The sequence below is a fragment of the Phialemonium atrogriseum genome (assembly GCF_030411735.1).
Source record: "Phialemonium atrogriseum strain 8032-3 unplaced genomic scaffold QBC33scaffold_16, whole genome shotgun sequence".
In the NCBI taxonomy this organism is placed as follows: Eukaryota; Fungi; Ascomycota; class Sordariomycetes; order Cephalothecales; family Cephalothecaceae; genus Phialemonium; species Phialemonium atrogriseum.
Genome location: NW_026848153.1, coordinates 728,013 through 747,163, shown reverse-complemented (window position 1 = coordinate 747,163; position 19,151 = coordinate 728,013). Strand labels below are relative to the sequence as shown.

Here is a 19,151-nt window from a genome sequence, read left to right as displayed (position 1 = left end):
CAGGACCAGAGGCAGTGGTAGCAGGGATCTTCCAGTTCGCGACAAGGCTAAAAGCAATCTGTTTCCACATGCTGCAGTGCAAGAAGACCTTGTAGAGAGATTTGTAGCAGACTTTACACAAAATCGGATATACTAGAATGAGCTATCTGACAGCTAAGGAAGGGAAGGATGCGAGTAAGAGCTTGAGTTATTGGGAGGCTGGGCTTGATCGGGGGTGAGAAACCTGGGCGAGGACATACCAATAGGCACAACCAACACACTAGCGAACTTCCCTTTTTGCAGGGCCGGGCCAGTCCGTGGGACAAAGTTGTCCAGCAGGGCGCCAATGATCATGTCCAGCAGGATCCAGACGGCGGGGAAGCGGTCCAACCAGCCCGGGGATTTGAGCGCGGGTATATTCTTCTCTTGGGAGGGTCTGTCTGTCAAATTTTGTTCCTCGATGGCCGTGACAAGGAGCTACCAGCTCAGCATTCTGGTTAAGGCTGGATGACATGACTAGGGCCTCTGTTTAAAAAGGGAACTCTGAGAACTAGAAGGAGGGGCGACGGCGTAACTCGACCAGCCACGGAGAGAGTGCGAGGGCGAACTCCCCGGCAGCAGTTTGCCAGCCATGGGTATAGAATATATACAACTTCAAGTGATAGAACACCTCAAACAGAGCGATTTCTTGGCCACGCCGGAAAAGGCAAGTGGACTGTGCTGATGGCCGACTGTGTTTTTGGCTATGACAGGTTCCCTGCTTTGGCTTCCACGTGGACGAAAGCTGATCCAATTCAGAAAAATGGAAGGAAAAAAGAAAAAAAGAGGACACTCTTGATGCATCAGCATCATTCTGCCAAAGGCGCTAATTGCCACAAATATGATTGGTATCTGAAACCGTCCTGCCAAGTAGGTTGCCCAGGATAGCACACTCGACCTTAATTTAACCCTAAGCCACCCCGACGGAGCCGATTTCCCACCCGCCAAGGCAGCCCGCTCCGTTTCCTACCACGCTTTGCGGCCCGGTCGCATGCTCATCCAGCGGGAAGACTGCGTGTCCAACTCCGACACCAAAACCTGCGAGAAGCCCGCCTCGTCCTCGCACCTCACGCTCGCAACTGTCGCCGGCCTCATGTGAGTATATACATTTCCTCCCTCCTTCTCTCTATCCCTCCTCCATCCCCATCACCCCATCTGCTAACAGTCACCAAAATAGCGCCGTCATCGTCGTCTCAACAGTCCCCCTCCTCTAGCTGCACCTCCGTCGCCGCCGCCTCGACCGCCGAAGACTCCCGCCACGCCCACGAGCTAGCCGACCACGAGGCGACGACGACGTCCTCATGTCGAGCCCCCCGCTGAAGCGGCCCGACGGCGCCGTGATCTCCGACCACGGCCGAGGAGTTGGGGGGAGGTAGCCGGCGCCCGGACGGAACGGCGTCGACCAGTTTGCCTCGTTGGCCGAGTCTGTCACTACTGGCGGGGCGACGCCCACAAAGGATCCGTTCGCGGACGGCAGTCGGAGGTAGGTGAGGCGTTAGTGCAGTTCGGATTTACATGTCGTGAGGAGAGCCCGGGGGCGGCGTGTCGTTGAGGTATGGGTTCGAGGTCTCCCACCAGTCGGCTAAGGGCTTTAGGGGCTGGTTGGACGCCCGTTGGAGCGAGCGTATTGTGCGTGGGTGTACCTGTGGAGCAATGCGGCAGGCTCTCGGGCGCTGCATGGTGTCCTGTCTCGGAGACGGGCTGATCAGAGGGATGGAGTACCTGGAGCGGAGTGGCAGGGCCGCCGCTGACCTGACCTGTGAGAGCTTGTCACGTCCCAACTGCGGGTTACACCCACATGGCGGGGCCGGATCTTGGCGAGGGCCGCCTTAATGAAAACAACAGGAGCATCGGTGTTTGTCTAGGGTGGCTTGGGATGTATTTCCACCTGCCTGAAGAGCAACTGGTTGGCATGAAGATGTACTACAGCGACACAAACATAGCGTTACCGGAGTGGACATCTCTGAGCTAGGCTTTGGCCGTGACGGTATCAAGGGAGGTGTGGGATATATCCTCTAGGTTGGTGTATCAGGTTCAGATACGCATGTAACGGAATAATAATCGGAAGTCTATCCCCATGGCGGGGTTCGTCATCGCTCGTGCTCTTAAGTCTAAGTTTTCTGCATCGTGAAGCCGGCTATCCCGGAGTCTAGTGGGATTCCATTCATCTCCCGCCATGTCCGACCATCCCTCCCCCATCCGTGGAATCTACAGGCGATCACGACTCCACAGGCCTGCCTCCAAGCTCCCCCAGCGCCTGTAACCTTTCAGCCCCAAGCTCAGACACCCCAAGCTCCCTCTCCCCTTAACCGGCGGTGGCGGCAAGAACCCCACAGCGACGAGGTACGCTAGGTGCTTCCCGATCGTCTCCACCGTGACCGCACTCTCGGTTATCGGGTCGTGACTAACATCGGTCTGTCCGCAGTAAGCGCGTGGCGCCGCCGCGGTGTTCGCGTCGTCGAGCTCAGGCGCCACCGTGCCGGCGGGTAAGTCGCTCGTGACGAAGTGGAACGGCGGCAGCTTACCAGCGGCCGCGCCTCCGTCATCGTTAGAAACATACGCCGCCAGCCTCGCCGACCACTCTGCGTAGGGGACGCGGGGCGCGACGTATCCGTACGCCTCGAGCGCGCCCGCCCACTGGTCCATGGTGAGGCGCGGGTGGCTCGTCACTTGCGCGACCCCGATCGCGTACGCGCCCGCTGGCGGCGGCGGTGGGTGCAGCGCTGAGACCACGACGATGCGGCTGACCCGCGTGACGGGCACCTGGTTGGCCATGTTGGCGAGGGCCGGGCCGGCCGCCACCTGCAGGCAGCCCTTCCAGAGGCAGACGAGGAAGTCGTCCGTGACGGAGATGCTGGACTCTGGGTTGCCTGTGACGTAGCCTGGCCGGGTGATGGCGCCGGTCAGGCCGCGTTTGCCGGCCTCGCGGACGATGTACTCGCTGGCCCACTTGGATTGCCTGTAACCGGTGGCGAGGCCCTCGCGGCTGCCTTCGAGGTCGTCCGTCTCGGGCACGCCAGTGCCGCTGGGGGCCACGATCTCCTAGGAGACCTGGACGTAGTGGTCGATGTCGAGGGCCGAGGTGGAGCTCACGAAAGCGAGCCGCTTGGGCTTCCCGCTGGTGAACATCGCGACGCAGTCCATTATGCTGAGTACCTTGGCAGCCTACCTGACCCATCGCATTACTCAGGAACTCATCAATATTGTTGTCAAGCTAGGCGACTTAATCACGCCGAATCGGAATCAGTCAGGCAGATTGCCCAAGTCGAAGCATTGGGGGAACCTACCTGGCAGACGCGATGACGATGAAGCAAGAGTTAGTCACCAATACCTCAACGACGACTAGGCGCACGGCAAGGTGCCCAACCTGCCTCATCCTCCACACGTACGTATACAAAAGCTCATTGTTAGAATTATACAAACAGAGAACAGAGGCACACAATTTGAGCAGATATTTATCTTCTCCTAGAACAAGCTGCGTGAGTTTTACACAGCCACATGTCAATTTAGCAAGGTCATGTCTACCTATGCTTCCCAACCTCAAGGATTTTGCCAGCAGCTTCCATCCCACCAATCATAAGACAAGTGTTAAAATTGTCGAACTTGAAAAAGGAATTGCAGAGTCCTATAAGGATCTAGGCCAGTTCTTTGGCTGCGGTACAACGGCGGAGGAGCTAGAGTCCGGTAAGATTTGATTTTCTTAATAAGTATCCTCAAATGATACCGTAGGAGCCAGGTTCAGTGTTCGTGTGGCAACGAGCGTAGCAGAAGCGGAGGCCCACATCGTCCCCGTACAAGACATTGCGGAGAAGAGTGGTCAAGCTATGGACAGACATCCACACCCTGCCTGAGACAAACCCACTTCCATCATAACGCTACATCTCAAAGGCTATCTCTCAGAGACGCTCTCCGGATTCAAATCTGGCGGTGCGACAAAATGTGTCCTATACAATAGCTGTGAAAACAGCAAGGTCCTCAGCGGCCCAAATACATGGATCTTGATACACGCTGTCCAAACTCCGAGGCGGAAACCCTAGGCGATGCTACAAGCAGCAAGATGTCTCACCTCCGGGAAGCCAGCCAGATCGAGCTTCTCCCGGCGTATCCCTCCAGTACCACCCCAAGAAAGACGAGATCCGAGCTACCCGGTCGCGTGGGGCCGTAGCTCCGTGCCAGCTAATAGGCATCCACCATCGGCTATACAAGGGAAAGGCCTTTGACATCGACAACGAAAGGGAGATCGTGGCTTGCCAGGTACAAGGCAGATTATGGCGGATGCAGCCTACTTCCAAGAAAACAAGCCCAACTACCCGTGCCTTCGCGTCCAGAACGCTGCTTAGGTATACCGTCCAGAGACGCAAGCCACTCAAGCTTACTAACATCGATCTAATACAGCTACCTAGATAATAGCGGTTTTCTTATTGTAGTCCAATAGTGTTAAGCTTTAGTCTGGAAAGCAGGCATTCGCAAGTAGCTTCTAGCCCTTGACAGTGCTTCTTGCTAACAAATCTTGGTCGAGTTTTCGGTAATCACTATCAGCAAGATAATTGCTATGCAAGCCTGGGCAGTCTGGTACTCAAAGCCTAGGGTCTGTGCGACACAGCTGGTGACAGGCTGGCGGAATCTCTAGCAGGTGCCACTATCCTCTCGCTATCGCCGTCCTGTCGCTGTCGCCGCCATTGGTGTCGCCATTGTGTTGCCAATGGTGTTGCCATTGGTGTTAAATCGGTTTGCCCTCGCCATCGCCTGCCAATGTTCCGAGAACAGCTGTCGAAAGATCTACCAGGCTGTCACCAGCTGTGGCGCACAGACCCCAGGCTTGAATACCAAACTGCCTAGGCTTGCGCAGCAATGGCCATCAGCAGAGTCAAATAAAGCCCGTATTCATTTGACAATGCCAAAATCCTAGCCGTGCAGATGACAGCCATCTATACACTCATTGAGATGTCTCTAAACAGGAAGCAGGCGAAGCAGGCTATGGCATCCATGATCTCATCCAAGGCAAGGGACACGGAATCAATTTGTCAAGTTTTTGCCTCCCTTCCTTCGAGAGTGCACAGCTTGTGTCCTATAGCAAGCCACCTGGAGTTGGCAAAGGCTTAATAGCAGAGACAAGCCAAGACGTTCACAGATCCTCTCCTTAGTCATTATCAGCGCCTGTGTCACGAACCCCCCGGGCCCAAAGTGTGACTGGCTCTAGGCATGCACCAATGCTGATTCTTCCTATCTGCACGACAAGGCGCATGCCATGCTTGAGCATTTGATCTAACTGCAGAGGATGGTTCATAAAACCCTCTTCTTCTGTCAGGCGGCAATCAAGCCACCTGCTACAACAGAAGAGCGGGCATTATGGGTCGAACACTTCCATGCCTCCACCTACCGGCTGCTGAGAAATGGGCTCTCTTGTACTAGCTTACAGACCTTAAACCTGGTCAACCATATATCAGACGCCTGACGCCTTGGGGGATTCATCGTTCCTCACGCGGTTCAGAGTTGGGAATCGACTATTTTCAAATTGCGGAGCGGCAAGGTGTCTTTATTATCTTGATGGATTGGATATGATCGTCGGGGATGTTCGCGAGGAGGGCCTGGCTCCTAGCTAGACCTTATGTTTACGCAACTTGCTCCAGCCCCTCACATGCCGGCGTAGTGGGCGGCGTGTTGCGTTGTGTGTCTGAAACTTGAGTGCGGCATTTTCCCCATTGGCTAGGATACATGCGGTTGAAGTGGGAGAGGTGGAAAGGCAGAATCGAGGTTTGGTGCAAGGGCATGGAAAGTATTTATCGTGAACGAGCAGTCGACCTTGCGGTGGACCAACCCGGCCCGAGGGACAAAAGTCGGGCCCGGGCCCTAAGCTCTGATGAGGCCGGCCACTCAGAAAATAGAAGCGTCGACAGCAACACGTCTTCTAGCATGAGTGTATGTTTTGCGGATCTGGGTGTCAATTTTGCATAACCTGTTTTTAGCACTACTGACCACCCTCTAAAATTATCGCAGAAGCACGGCTCACATATCACCTCTGTTACGGTAGATCTGCCGCCGCTACTCTTGCTTTTTGGCTAATCAAAGGCAGCCGAATATGTTGTGTGTGTCGCTTGCCGCACACCAACTGCACGGTTAAAGCGGGAGCAGCACCAGCCCACTCACGAAGATGGAAATGGCCAAGGCCAAGATTCGGGGAGCATTTTAATCTGTAATTGCTGAATCTAGATTGTCATGAACGAGAATCAAATCTCCGCCTACCTTAGCTATATAGACAAGCTCTGTCCAGAACCCAAGAATATTCTGGGGTTTTCGATACAACCCAGACTGACCGACTGACCCCCTTACTTTTACCAGCCATGACACGACTTTCCATCATAGGCTCGCTGCTGCTCCTGGCGGGAGCTGCGACGGCTCAGACACCAGCCGGGTTCACTCCCGAGGTCGCCGAACACCTTGACGTTATTTTCGGGACCAAGGCCGCATCTCCCCCCGGCACGAGCTTTGCGAAAGCAGGTGCGTTTTGTTGGCCTGGTCCAGCTTTCTTTGTCTCATTTTAACAGCGACGCACAGATGTCCAGAAACAACCGACCATTGGGACCAGTGATGTAGCCCTGAAAGGCACTTATCTGTGGATGATGATCGGTAAGTGATGCCGCTACCATGACAAAGAGCTTCACATATTAATCATCCATGCCTCAGATATCGACGTGTAAGCACCCTCCCCTCCTTCCACCCATTACCACGAACCACCCTACCACCAAACACTAACCACAACACCCCCCCTCCCCCAAACAGCCCAGCCTCCTTCACAGCCCCAACCTCGGGCCCCCGCAAGACGAACCTCCACGCCATGATCAGCGGCTTCAAAGCCGGCGCCGACCAGGCCTCCGACGGCGTCAACGTCCTGACCTCCACCGCGACCGGCCCCGTCAAGTACGTGGGGCCCGCGCCTCCGGCCGAGAACCCGCCTTACGCCCACCGATACGTCGAGCTGCTGTTCGAGACGGACGACTCCTTCGCCGTCACCACGGCCGACGTGGGGCAGACCTTCGGGTTCGACGTCAATGCGTTTATCGCAAAGGTCAAGTTGGATCCGCCGATTCGGGCGAACTACTTTAATGTTACGGGGTAGGGTGGTCGTTGGTTGTTGGGGTGGGGCGAAGGGGGTGAGACCGGAGAGGGCGATGGGGGATTGAAGGAGATATGTTGGGGGTGACATGGTTGTGGGCAGTCAAACTGCGATAGGAATTGCAAATTCTCAGGGCCCACGAGGCTCCCCTAAACGTACCACTGTTTGTTTTGTGCATTCATTTCTAAATTTTGGAGAAATCTTTCCAAAATTTTATTTCTGAGCCCAGACACCTTTCCCAAGTAAAACTTCAGGCCCAAGACCAAGTGCTTCTCACCCCTTGCTCTGGTCACCCTAGGCCGACTGGACAGGATGAGAGTCATTTCAGTGAAGCGTCACAGAAGACAAATCGGGGTTGGCGGAAAGGTCCTCAGGGGTGGCGGCGGTCCGGGATACAGGGTTGCGGGCCCCAGAGGTGGGGATGGCGGGTATGAAGGAAGTTGGGCATCTGTGGGAAGATTGACTTGTCGCCGAACGACCAAAGGCCCTGCTGTAATTAGTGCTAAACTAGGCGGTCCGGGGCGTGTTTTGTGCGAATACAGATACTAGTATGGAAGATAATTACTACCTAATATCTGATTTGTATGTCGCTGCCAGATCGAGGTTCGCTCTTGGGAAAAGAAGAAGGAAAGAAAGAGGACATCGCTGTAACCTTAGTAGCCCTCCTCGAGAGAAAAGTCTCGAGGTCCACCACCTCAAGATCCTCGGCCCTGACTTCCTGCTCCGGATTGGCGAGGATGTGCGTCCTGGCCCGTATCAAGGCGATCCTGAAGGAGGATACTGCGGGGACAGGCGTAGAGGTAGGCTTATGGCGATAAGTGAGGACAGCAGTCCACTCATCTTTGTCCAAACTTTTCATATCATCGCAGTATCCCAAGTCGGGCCTGGGGAAATGGCTTACCCAAGCAAACGTGCTTGCCCTGGCCGGAAGAGCGCTCACCTCGATCGAAAACGCCGATCTGAGCGATGGCGGGGCCGAGGAAAGAGCATGGCAAAGGTCAAAACAGCAGCCGCGCTGGTCTACTGAGACAAATCGAACAGGATTGACGAAGGCGTCGCCGATATAGTACACAGCTCGTCAATGTCATGGTTGAGAGCACCTAGCGTTGCAGAGATCTCCGCTCCCGGGTATCGGAGAGATTGAGCAGCCGCACCTTGTTCAGAGCATTGCTTCCGAGGACAGATTGTACAGTCCCGGGGCTTAACTGTCGGAACGGCGAGAAGACGGCGTATTCTTCTCCGTCAAATGCTCTCTGCAAGACTTCCGCTGCGGCCGGGGGTTTTACCAGCTCGTGGGCATGCTCGTAGATATATTCCCGGAATTCTATTGGGAATTGGTAGGTCAACATCACATATTCGAGCAATCTCAGATCATGGTCACCTGAAATCATCGCGTCAAGAAACTTCAGTTGGGCCATGCCTTCAAGGGACTTTCCACGGGTCGCCTCGTGCCCGGCGGAGCCTGATTCCTAGGACGGGGCCCCCTCGGCCAAACCCCACACGCCTTTCGGCCAGCAATCTCGCAAAAGTCAGATTATTGTAGTCTGCACCTACCTAAAGTAACTGGGCATATCCCGACCCAGGCCCCAGGGTGGGTGGCTGGGTGACCAATTGTCAGGGGGGCAAATGGGACTCTGGGGAGCTTAACCAGAAGACTCGTGATTCTCCATGGAGTTGATGGGATATGATGTCCTGTGGGATCTGACAAGGATTGTTCCAACCTTAAGAGCTAGTAGATTGGATGCCCCTGAGCCTCGCCAGGCTGGACAAGTCCGTGCCATTGGGGCTGACTGGATGCCTGCCAGGATCTCTCCGTTGACGCCAAGCTCCTAGACTTGCTAAAGCGGCTAGCTTCGTGGACTATTGGGCTGACCCCTGAGCGCTAGGCCACATTGACTGCGATCCAGACGATCCAGGCTGTTGGAAATGGTGCATGTCTTCTCCAAAGTTTCCCCCATCTTGTTCGCTTCTTCTCGTCCCGTTCATTTTCCGCTTCCCGAGCTCAATCGGTGTCACTCGTTTGCAAACGCATCATACAGCGTTTGAGTTATTTTACAATGCATCTGATTTTTTCTTTCCTGCTTGCAGGCGCCATCAGCGTAGCGGCCAAGCCATGTAGCTCTGTTTACCCCTCGGCAACCGCGACAGGATCCTACAGCTCCGTCCACTGCAACTTTGCGAGGCCACTGAAACGGTGACAACCTACCAGCAAACAGTCTTCCCGGCGTCGTACCAGATCTAACAGCGGCATCTCTAGATCACCCAGTGGAACACTGTTGAAACATGCACCGAGACGCCAACGACCACGACTGTCACTGTGCCGGAGACCGTGACGATTCCCGGAGAGGGCGAGATTACGACGGTCACGGTGCCGACTACGGTGACGCTGCCAGGAGTGGGTGAGCCTTTCCTCGGATGACGCAGAATCAATGCTGATCAACCATCTAGGAGGACGAAATCATCACCGTCACGGTACCCACCACTGTCGTCTCGGTCACCACGACGACAACGTCAACAACCGAAACGACTACCGTCGCCGGCGGCGCTGCCTGCCCTACAGCCTCCCAAATCCTGCTCAACCCGTCCTTCGAAACGGACGACGCTTGGATCCGCCAGAGCAACCCCAGCATACCAAGCGGCTTCGTCCGTAGGACGGTGGGCTCGGAGGCGGCCGACGGTTCCGCGATCATGCAGACGGCCATTGACCGAGTCGTAAACGCCCACGAAGGCAACCAGCTCCTGCAGGCGGTCCGCGTGTGCCCCGGCGAGAAGTACCAGTTCAGCATGATACTGCGGACCATCTCGGCGAGCGCCCCCGACCGGCCGACGCTCGTCTCTGTCCTCGCCGACGGCGCTGTCTTCTTGCAGAGCGGCGCGCTCACCGTGGAAAATGGCTGGGTGCCGTTTACCGGGACCTTCACTGCGAAGGCGGATACCGTCCTGATCCAGATCCGGTTCTGGAATTCTTCTCCCGAGACGTCGCCAAATGCCATTTGGAGTTACTTGTGGATTGATGCTGTTACCGCGACGAGGATAGCGTAGTTGGGACGAGTGCATGTGTGAACGGCTGCACTGAGGTTGCCTGCGCTTAGCTGTGCATATTAATGTAATCAAATTTAATGCTGATATAAAATCATGAAAAAATACAAAATAAAAACTCGCTTCTCTGGGGTAAGTGAATAACTGTTCTTTCCTATATCTTGATACAATAGCAGTCAGCAGCCTTGGGTGGCGCCTAGAGGACAGCATTCGCACCCACCAACGTCCTCCCCCCTTACTCTCTTTTGAGTCTCTTTTCAAGGCTTTCTCATTTTTATTCAACCCTTTTCCTCATTGCCGACCGTCCAATTCCTGACCATTTGCATGCCAGTATTCGCCCCGACTCTCGTCCTTTGACACTGCTAAATATGCGACTGTTGGGGCGCTGGGTAATTGCTTTGATGCCACTCATCCAGTGCTAGTTACTTCGTGGCTTTGCACACCTCCACATATACTTCCGTACGTTGGACTGCTTTTGAATCCCTAACCCACAACACGGTCTTGTCCACTTTTGTCGACAGTTCGCCATAATTCCTTGGCACACCACCCCCTCCTAACTACCATGCAAAGCTTGATTCAACCTCAACCGACAAACGACAGTCCAGATGCCAACATCTTTGCATGACTAGGTTCCAGGAAAACACTAACATTGAATTCCATGTTCGCATCGCAGAACTATTCTGCCAATGGCAACTCATCCTCTCGAGGCCTACGACCGTACACCACGTATCTAGGTATGAAAATCATTAGCAATGACGACGGTCGAACGGCAGAATCCAGGCGCGCATACGTGAGCCAGTAAAAATGGATGCCCGTGTCCTTGATAGCCTTCCGGCAGTCGACAAGCAACAGCTCCACCTCCTCGGGAGTCATGCCCAGGCCCCTGGTGAACAGCGTCATGGACGCGGCGTGCAGGCCGTCGAGGAAGTTGCTCATCTGCAGGCTGCCCAGGCGCTTGTTCTCGCGGCCCTTGGCCCAGGGGTTCCCGGGGACGGCGAGGCGGCGCTCGACGACGTCGACGAAGCCCGCGCCGGACATCCACCCCTTGTACTTGTGCGGCGCCAGCATGTCGCGCCCCAGGCGCCCGCCCGCCTCCACGTACAGGCGCGACCACCGCTCCAGCGCCGTGCCGCTCATCGTCCCGTCGGCGCACCGCAGCACGCACGACCAGTCCTGCCACTCCATGTAGCCGCCCGGCCGGAGGTGCGCCAGCGCCGACCGCATGACGCGCCTGTGGTCGCTGAAGCAGTGGAACATCATGCGCAGGTGGACGTAGTCGAACCGGCCGCCCCCGCCGTCGCCGGTGCCGCCGCCGTACACCCACTCGTCCTCGGCGTCGTCGACCTCGAAGCTGCAGTTGGGCGGCACGTACTCGGGCTGGATGGGGCTGAGGTCGGTGCCGACGACGCGGGCAGAGGGGTACTTGAGGGCGCACTCGATGGCCCAGATGCCCGTGCCCGTGCCGAGGTCCAGCACCGACTGCGGGTCCGAGATGGGCGCGAGCCCGAGCTCGCCGCCGAGCCGCATCGTGAACACGGCGTGCTGCAGGTCCAGGCGCTCCTGCTCGACCGCGTCGTTGGGCATCCAGTACCGCCCTTGCTTGTACCTGTGGAAGGTCCGCCCGTGCTCCTCGACGTACTCGTAGATGCTTGATCTTAGCGATTGCGTCGATGGTCTGCGCTCCTTCGCATTTAGTTTGTGTCATTATTGTCGAATTGGCATGTTCCGTTTTAACTCACGGGGCGTCCACGTCTCCGAGAGCAGAATCGGCATCGTCATCAACCTTGCGATCCGAGTCAGCGGCGCGATCGGGTCTCGGCAACAGTTTGGGTTAGAGGATGGGGATCATTACGCTCAGACCGGTGGAGAAGTCGCTCTGATCGCTCAATGACGCCGTTGTTTGATCTCGAGTCGAGATTTCCGGCACAGCCGCCGGGGTGTTGTCCGCCATCGCGGGCTCGGAGCGGAGAGATGCGGCGCGCGCGATTGCATTGAGAGAGGGGGGAGAGGGGCTTCTGGAGAATGCGCGACGTTATGGACCGGAGATTCTGTGGGGGTTGCAAGGTGAGCTCGTGGGGGTGTTGGCCGGGGTGGGGGCAGAGAGGTGAAGACACCGTGATCTCTCATCCAATTACATAACGTCATATAATTACCCTGCGTTCACTTTGGTTTTTCTTTTCTTTTGTCCATCCTCTACCCGCCACCTCGCCACCTTGAAAAAGCGGCACTTGCAGCCGATCTTGAAGTCCGCGATAAGGAGGCTGTGGGACTTCTCCGATCGCCATCCTTGCTTCTTGGCCTGTGCCTGGCGTCGTTTACAGAACTTGGCCGCCTGGGGACGCCATTGAGAATCCGTGGAAGTCGTTCTCGGGGACGTACTCCAAGAGCAGCGCAGCGATTCCATTGTGATCTCGGGTCAGGGGTATATTGGTGAGTAGAATTCTGTCCAAATAGGAAACAGTAGGAAGCAAAGAGAGTTAGGATTCATAGTCTCAGGAGACGGAAAGAAACGATCAGTGCCAGCCGTCTTTATATCCTGCGAAACATCCTTCTACTACGAAACCACAATCGCTATTACTCATGGTCCACTCGCAAGAATGGGGAGAAGAGCAGAAAAAACGACGTTCATCGGTCCCCCTCCCGCTTTCTAAACCGTGCCCTAACTCCTAGGTAGCCACTTTGCCCTCTCTTCTCGCCGCGGCCAATTCCTCCAGGCCTACTGTTACCCTGAGATACACAGACCTTGGAATCAATGGACATGTGTGACCCGGCACGGGCCAGACCGGTGGTGCCAGACTGACATCTGCACCGCCGTCGAGGAGCAATTGCACTACCTCGGAATGCCCCAGCTCCTTTGCTAACTGTACGGCCCTTCCGCAGGAGAATTGGATCGGCGCCATCGGCTCTTCCCAGGGCATGCGCCAATCGGGAATGTCAAGGACGTGGTAAGCGGCGTTGACATTAGCGCCATTTTCAAGCAGTAACTGTACTAGACTCGCATTGCCTAGTCGAGCTGCCCGGACGAGAGGAGGTGTGAAGTCTTCTGCCTTGAGACGTGGTCCTTGATTGAGCGGCAGGTGGATACAGCCGCCGCCGCCGTAAGTCAGGATGGGGGGCCGGGGTCGGTCTGATTCTTCAAAGTCAGGGAGGACGCCATTTGTTAGTAGGGTAGTCGTAATTGCATTGTCCTGCTGTTCCACCGCGTGGCAAAGCGCCCTTGTCGAGTTGACTCGGTTGGATCTCGGCAGGAGCATCTCGATGAGCTTTTGGTTCCTTTTCTTGACTGCCTTGATTAGAGCAGGTCCTTCTCTCGGGAAGGTGGAAAAGTTTGCGTCCACGCCCTTTTCCAGGAACAACTCGACGAGCTCGGCATTGCCATTGTCCACGACCCATTCCAGTGGTGTTAGCCAGATAACGTGGAAGTTACTAAGACCTGTCGGAAGGTACCATGGCCCACCACCACCTTCAACGCGTTCAAGAATCGCGTCGTCCAAGTCAACATCATATTCGAGAATTTGCAATACTACACGGTTGCCATATCCAGCTTTCAATGCAGCCTTGAGTGCGTCCTTCTTCTGGCTTTGACTGGGACGCGGGCTCTGGATCGCTAGATCGTAATCATCGTGGACAGTAGGAGTGTATTCATCTGCGAATGGCGTGTACGCAGGCCGACAGTCTGTACCGATTGGGCGTTGCTCGCTGATGAGGCAATTGTTGAAATGGAATTCTTGAGATGTCGGCTCCCATACCAATTCCCATTCATCGTCCTCGAGTCTCGATGAAGTCTCGTCTGGAGCGTTTTCGTCATCTTTGTCTTTAACCGGGTACCAGAATTTGACTCGAAATGCATCCCAGTATATTTGCTTTTCCACGACTCCTTCAGACACTCGTTGCACTCCTGTCTCGTGGTACAACCTTGAGTCCCGGGGTTCGTCCGGTTCAACTCTAAAGACTGTTACAGCCTGGCTGGGCTCGAAGAGGGCTTCACGCCTCGGCTGCGTGAGGTCGAGCCAATTCACATCGTGGAAGAATTTGTGGGCTTTGAGCTCCGAGGCTCCATTTGTCCCCAAGCGTCTTGCGGGGTCTTTGTCAAGAAGCTTGATTAAGATATCCCTAGCGGCAGTCGGGAGTCCCTCAGGGAGCTGAAGGGCTTGGTCGATGATCCGCCGCCGTTGCTCCTTGACGTCCTCGTGGTAGAACGGAGGTATCCCGGTCAGCATCTCGTAGAGAAGAACCCCCAAGCTCCACCAGTCCACCGCCTCAGACGCCTCCTGGCCAAGAAGGAGTTCGGGGGCAGGGATCTCCGTCTTGCCAGGCACAACTCGATCCCCGTCCTTCTTCTCTAGTCCGAAAAGACCAGGGTTGCAGAGACTGACGCGGCCCAATGAATCCAAGGCAATATTCTCTGGCTTCAGACAGGCCAGAATAATATGCCTGCCATGGAGGTATTCTAATGCGCAAGTGAGCTCCGCAGAGTGAATTCTGGCCCTGTCGACTTCAAAACGTCGCTTTCTTTGAAGGTGAGAAAAAAGGTGTCCGCCACTGGCTAGTGGTGAAAGGAGGCTTAGCCCCTTAGGCGACTTGAAGACAAATTCGAGCGGCGCGATGAAGGGGTGTTTGATCGGGAATGCGGAGCAGAGGTGGTGGACTGTCTCAGAACTAGGCATGGTATCAGGCGTGCGTATGGTCTTCATAGCAAAGGCTCGATCGGTGTCGCTCTTTTCGACGCGGACGAGGTCACCGAAACGAACCTCTCGGCAGACCCTCCACACATCCGAGTCCTCCAGAGGCAGTACCTTCTTCTCCAGGTAGGAAACCTCGAGATTCACTCTCCCGGTACCGTCTTGGACATCTACCCACTGCTCACCCTGAACCCAGGTTTCCAGAAAAGGGTTCAACTTGATCAACCCAAGGGATGTGACTTGGGGTCCCGTCAGAGCATCAAACTTCCTGTCAAACAGGTACACTGTCAGCTCAGAAGGCGCAGAGACGTCAAATTTGAACGTTGAGCTCCTCTCCGCCCATGGCATGTTTGTGGCTCCTGGCCAAAAAACGCTTGTTTTCCCCCTTATGCACGAATAGGACATGGCCTCGGAGGAGACTTGGGCCCTTTCACATTCCAAGATCGCGTAAATCAGCCAACGCTTGCGCACATCCGGTTCGTGAAAACGTATCAGCTCAGGTGTCTCGTCTATGCTCAGGCCACGAGCGAAAGAGAGCGTAACGGTCAAAATTCCGGGTCCGGGCGGACTGGGCGGCCGCAAGGAAATGATCTCAGATGAAACTGGGGAAGTTAGTGAGCGCAGGAGCTCTCGTGTCCGGCGGGGGGCATTCTACTCGTACCAATTGCATCGTCGTCTGGCGGAGGCAAGGAGGACTCCGTTGCAGGAGGAGGCGATGCCTGACCGCTCGGACTGGGCGTATCCGCCGCAGGGTTGAGGCGAGTTTCCTCGAGTTCTGTCACGGAATTTTAGTTGGGGCCTAGACATGAGAGGTATATCGGCACGAAAAGTAAGGGCTGTATTTACTTTTCTCTAGATTCTCGGACATTGGGTGAGTTTGCGGTGACACTCTCCTGGATGGTGTGTGGCGGAGCGGGTGCATGTTCTCGTGTTGCAAGCTGGGCTTCCAACCCATATTTAATTAAGTACCTACCTACCTACCCCAAGCACTGCCGAGAAATGATTGGTCGCTTCATTGAGTGAAATGCCACCTCAGGCTCGCAACCCAGGTGCCACCACCTGGCTTGTGGTTCCACGTTTTGGGCCCGCGCGTTTTACAAGGAGATACATTGGCGCATTCCTGGTGTGGGACAAAACTTCGGTTCTCGGCTTTGCGGTCTGCCTCAGCAACTCTGGCTTCAAATTGCACGCCACATGAATGACCACGTAGAAAGCTATTTACAACACTTGGTCTCGCTTGCATCCTAGCCCTTTTCACCATAGATGAGTCGTTGCGATATTATCCCAACCTCGATATCCACCAGACAGAGTCTACAGGCATCATCCGGGGACAGAGAACTTTGAAGCTTAGAGGTTGAAGCTCTTGAAATTGGGGCCGGTCACCTTTTGGGCCATGATGTAGTTATCATAGCTCGTGGCGTCGCCGAGGGTGACGTTCCACAGCCAGCTGTGGATGGTGACCGAGTTCAGGACGCCGAACTCGCCCCAAATCATGGCGTGAACGCCGACCTTGTGGCCTACGTTGCCATTGATGGTCAGGCCCGTGACGTTGCCCTTGCCATTCTGGGCGGTGGCGAGGTAGTCTGGGATGGAGGTCAGCAACCGTAAATCGGCGTCTGGCGGAGCGCTAGTGATGGCTAAACTCGGGGGAAGAGGGAAAGGGGGTATTACGGACCGGGGAAGTAGACCGTCGCGATGGGCATGCCGACGGTGTTGTGCTGGGGCATGTAGCCGGGTGTGGTGGTGTCATCGTAGGGGGTGTAGCCCCAGACCATTGTGTACTGCGCGGGCTGCTGGATGGCGTTCTGGAAGCTGGCGCTGAAGGGCTGACCGGGTTGGATGATGGCGGGGACGCCAAAGACGCTGATGTCGGCGAGCACCGGGATGCTGGCGAGATAGAGGACGGCAAGGAGGGAGGAGGTGAGAGGGCGCATTTTCGATGGTGTTTGTGGAGGGGGTTTGAGAGGGGGTTGTGGAACACTTCAAAGAGATACTATGAGTGTTGGATGTTCCTTATCAGAAGAGAAAGCGAGGTAGGACAGGATAATGTCGGGTTTATATATATCCAGCCGGCTCAAATTCTGGCCTCCATAGAGCCTGCGAACTCGGATGCCTGAGCCCTTTGTCGCCAGGGCGAAGTCGGTCGACTATTGCGAATTGAAAACCCACGACAAGGGCAGGAAGGGCCAATCAAGGATCGCGCAGCACAAGCATGAAGGGTGGCATTGCATGACTACACCGCTTGAACTCAAGAAAGAAACTGGGAAGAAGAAGGACGCCGCAGGAGATATTTTTCAGACTATTGAACCAACCTCCGGCCCCCCCACGCTCGCTTACACGGGCCATTCTGCACAACCCGCCGTCCCCATCCCCCCCTCTCACGACAGCCAGTCTCTCTCTTCTGAATAGGTCTGTCCTGCTGTCTCATCCAACTCTTCTTGCGCCACGACTGTCTCTATACTCAGAGCGTTGGGATGGTTCCACGGATCACAGTTCGGCAGACGGCGCCAGGAAGGCCAAAGCAGCGCTACATATGCGGCCGGTAGGGAAAGAGACTTGATAGACCCGTCATTTCTAAACAGGCACCGACTCTGTGATACCGGCGGGCATGCTGACGTTCTCTTGTATGTAGATGACTACCTTCCGTAAAGTAAAGTCTCCTATAATGACATAATTGCACCAGCTCCCCAGCATTAGGAACACTGAATCCATTGACCCAGAGGACACTTCGCACCCGAATCACTCGGTGTATTTCTTTCAAAGCCAACATATCGATGTATGTCTACAGGAGACTAATGCAGACGTAGTAACCAGCCCATAAAGAAGCACAGGTATTTCCCACCGCAGAATTCCAAGCGTAGAAGTTGGCCAGCGAGATTCCGGCTGCGGCGGCAATGCTGGAGCAAATGTCTCCGCTCACTACGAGGTGGAAGCCATCGCAGTTGGTCGCCATGCCCGCCTGGGTCGGTGTTGGAGTGACAACCCCATTACCACCCTGGGTAGTAGTAGGCGGAGGCGTCGTCGTGGCGGAGCCGGTGATGCCCACGCAGACGTAGTAACCGGCCCATAAAGAAGCACAGGTATTCCCTACGGCAGGGTTCCAAGCGTAGAAGTTGGTGAGAGAGATGCCCTGAGCGGTGGCGATGTTGGAGCAGGTGTCTCCGCTGCCGACCAGATAGAACTTGTTGCAGTTGCTGATCATGCCGTCCTGGGTCGGCGTTGGAGTCGTGACTTCAGAGGTCTGCGTGGTGGTGGGAAGCGTTGTGGGGGTGCTGCTGCTACCAGAGATCACGCCGACGCAGACATAATAGCTGGCCCAGAGGCTCGCGCAGGTATTCCCTACGGCAGGGTTCCAAGCGTAGAAGTTGGTGAGAGAGATGCCCTGAGCGGTGGCGATGTTGGAGCAGGTATCTCCGCTGCTGACCAGATAGAACTTGTTACAGCTGCTGGCCATGCCAGCCTGCGTGGGAGTTGGCGTGGTTACGCCATTCCCGGTCGTGGTCGTCGATGTCGAGGTTGTCGTGGGAGTTGTCAGAGTGGTGAGTGTGACAAAATCAACTTCAACACAATAGTAGAGACCCTCGATCATGTTGCAGCCTTCGCCCAACTCGGTGACAGAGGGGTTCTGTTCGAGAGTCAACATGTGGACACTACACGAGCGGTTGGGTTGCTGCTCACCCATGCCTCGAACTGGGCCAGGGACATGCCGAAGAACCGTTCGACAATGTCGCATGTCAGGCTGTATGAGTTCTGGACCCAAGCGCTGCAATCCGCGGCTGCCCCTGGCGCAGGAGTTCCTGGAGGAGACACCAGATAGCCTTCCGCCAGGTGAAGAGCAAACACAGAGGAAAGTAAGCGGAGGGGCTTCATTGCTTTGGTCTGGTGTATGGTATAGCGGGAGATTGTCGCGGTTCGGAGAGAGTGAGACACACAGTCGGGTAGTCAAGAAAAGGATAACTTCTTGTGCTTGCTGGCTTGCTCGAGCGGACTCCTCCCTCCAAGTCTGCATCTCTGAAATCACTTATTGGCATCCAGTTGGTGGGCAGGCTTTCTCCGGCGATGCAACGAGATTGTGCTGTCGACGGCGGCAAAAGAAGCATCCGGCCCGACGCACCGCCAGACCTTGTTGTAATTACCTCAACCCTGCATCTGGTCGCACCTCGTGAATGCATCTATTCCCTCGAGTCACATTCAGAAAGTCCCACGCATGTAATATAACGGGTATCGATTCCTCTTTTCAGGCATCATATCCACCCACAGGATTCACGACGTGGGAGCAAACAATATTATTGCGTAAG

At 55.5% G+C, this 19,151-nt stretch overlaps 8 protein-coding genes across 8 annotated transcripts; 2 read left to right on the top strand and 6 right to left on the bottom strand.

The window, feature by feature from the left end:
* Positions 1-2,226: 2,226 nt before the first annotated feature.
* Positions 2,227-3,162, bottom strand: QBC33DRAFT_589502 (uncharacterized protein; the record flags this gene model as incomplete). The annotated part of the gene is made up of 2 exons (XM_060431582.1): positions 2,227-3,024; positions 3,070-3,162. The coding sequence occupies 2 exons, from the start codon at positions 3,160-3,162 to the stop codon at positions 2,227-2,229; spliced, it is 891 nt and encodes a 296-aa protein (XP_060282534.1).
* An 854-nt stretch (positions 3,163-4,016) lies between these two features.
* On the bottom strand, positions 4,017-4,405 carry QBC33DRAFT_542503 (uncharacterized protein). Its single transcript, XM_060428279.1, has one exon. It carries the CDS (start codon positions 4,398-4,400, stop codon positions 4,062-4,064), a length of 339 nt encoding a protein of 112 aa, XP_060282533.1. The 5' UTR covers positions 4,401-4,405; the 3' UTR covers positions 4,017-4,061.
* Positions 4,406-6,359: 1,954 nt separating this feature from the next.
* QBC33DRAFT_620720 (PEBP-like protein) lies at positions 6,360-7,135 on the top strand (the record flags this gene model as incomplete). Its single annotated transcript, XM_060432772.1, has 4 exons — positions 6,360-6,516; positions 6,574-6,645; positions 6,703-6,712; positions 6,799-7,135. 4 exons carry the CDS (start codon positions 6,360-6,362, stop codon positions 7,133-7,135), a joined length of 576 nt encoding a protein of 191 aa, XP_060282532.1.
* A 2,054-nt stretch (positions 7,136-9,189) lies between these two features.
* On the top strand, positions 9,190-10,228 carry QBC33DRAFT_620719 (uncharacterized protein; the record flags this gene model as incomplete). The annotated part of the gene is made up of 3 exons (XM_060432771.1): positions 9,190-9,231; positions 9,390-9,527; positions 9,581-10,228. The coding sequence occupies 3 exons, from the start codon at positions 9,190-9,192 to the stop codon at positions 10,172-10,174; spliced, it is 774 nt and encodes a 257-aa protein (XP_060282531.1). The 3' UTR covers positions 10,175-10,228.
* A 618-nt stretch (positions 10,229-10,846) lies between these two features.
* QBC33DRAFT_579135 (S-adenosyl-L-methionine-dependent methyltransferase) lies at positions 10,847-12,122 on the bottom strand (the record flags this gene model as incomplete). Its single annotated transcript, XM_060431116.1, has 4 exons — positions 10,847-10,901; positions 10,962-11,846; positions 11,911-11,954; positions 12,024-12,122. 4 exons carry the CDS (start codon positions 12,120-12,122, stop codon positions 10,847-10,849), a joined length of 1,083 nt encoding a protein of 360 aa, XP_060282530.1.
* A 233-nt stretch (positions 12,123-12,355) lies between these two features.
* Positions 12,356-15,762, bottom strand: QBC33DRAFT_542497 (uncharacterized protein). The gene is made up of 3 exons (XM_060428278.1): positions 15,700-15,762; positions 15,515-15,628; positions 12,356-15,455 (listed from the first exon to the last, which is right to left on the bottom strand). The coding sequence occupies exons 1-3, from the start codon at positions 15,719-15,721 to the stop codon at positions 12,838-12,840; spliced, it is 2,754 nt and encodes a 917-aa protein (XP_060282529.1). The 5' UTR covers positions 15,722-15,762; the 3' UTR covers positions 12,356-12,837.
* Positions 15,763-15,879: 117 nt separating this feature from the next.
* QBC33DRAFT_542495 (uncharacterized protein) lies at positions 15,880-16,858 on the bottom strand. The gene is made up of 2 exons (XM_060428277.1): positions 16,529-16,858; positions 15,880-16,436 (listed from the first exon to the last, which is right to left on the bottom strand). The coding sequence occupies exons 1-2, from the start codon at positions 16,785-16,787 to the stop codon at positions 16,201-16,203; spliced, it is 495 nt and encodes a 164-aa protein (XP_060282528.1). The 5' UTR covers positions 16,788-16,858; the 3' UTR covers positions 15,880-16,200.
* Positions 16,859-17,456: 598 nt separating this feature from the next.
* Positions 17,457-19,012, bottom strand: QBC33DRAFT_542494 (uncharacterized protein). The gene is made up of 2 exons (XM_060428276.1): positions 18,532-19,012; positions 17,457-18,478 (listed from the first exon to the last, which is right to left on the bottom strand). Exons 1-2 carry the CDS (start codon positions 18,721-18,723, stop codon positions 17,636-17,638), a joined length of 1,035 nt encoding a protein of 344 aa, XP_060282527.1. The 5' UTR covers positions 18,724-19,012; the 3' UTR covers positions 17,457-17,635.
* Between the last annotated feature and the right edge of the window lie 139 nt (positions 19,013-19,151).

Bases quoted from the DNA above. Each gene is read 5' to 3' on its own strand.
- QBC33DRAFT_542503 (XM_060428279.1), bottom strand. From the start codon at position 4,400: ATGTTAGTAAGCTTGAGTGGCTTGCGTCTCTGGACGGTATACCTAAGC.
- QBC33DRAFT_542497 (XM_060428278.1), bottom strand. From the start codon at position 15,721: ATGTCCGAGAATCTAGAGAAAA. The intron at 15,629-15,699 runs GTAAATACAGCC...ATTCCGTGACAG, and splicing joins GTCCGAGAATCTAGAGAAAA to AACTCGAGGAAACTCGCCTC. The intron at 15,456-15,514 runs GTACGAGTAGAA...TAACTTCCCCAG, and splicing joins GCCAGACGACGATGCAATTG to TTTCATCTGAGATCATTTCC.
- QBC33DRAFT_542495 (XM_060428277.1), bottom strand. From the start codon at position 16,787: ATGCGCCCTCTCACCTCCTCCCTCCTTGCCGTCCTCTATCTCGCCAGC. The intron at 16,437-16,528 runs GTCCGTAATACC...CCTCCATCCCAG, and splicing joins CGCGACGGTCTACTTCCCCG to ACTACCTCGCCACCGCCCAG.
- QBC33DRAFT_542494 (XM_060428276.1), bottom strand. From the start codon at position 18,723: ATGAAGCCCCTCCGCTTACTTTCCTCTGTGTTTGCTCTTCACCTGGCG. The intron at 18,479-18,531 runs GTGAGCAGCAAC...ACTCTCGAACAG, and splicing joins TGGCCCAGTTCGAGGCATGG to AACCCCTCTGTCACCGAGTT.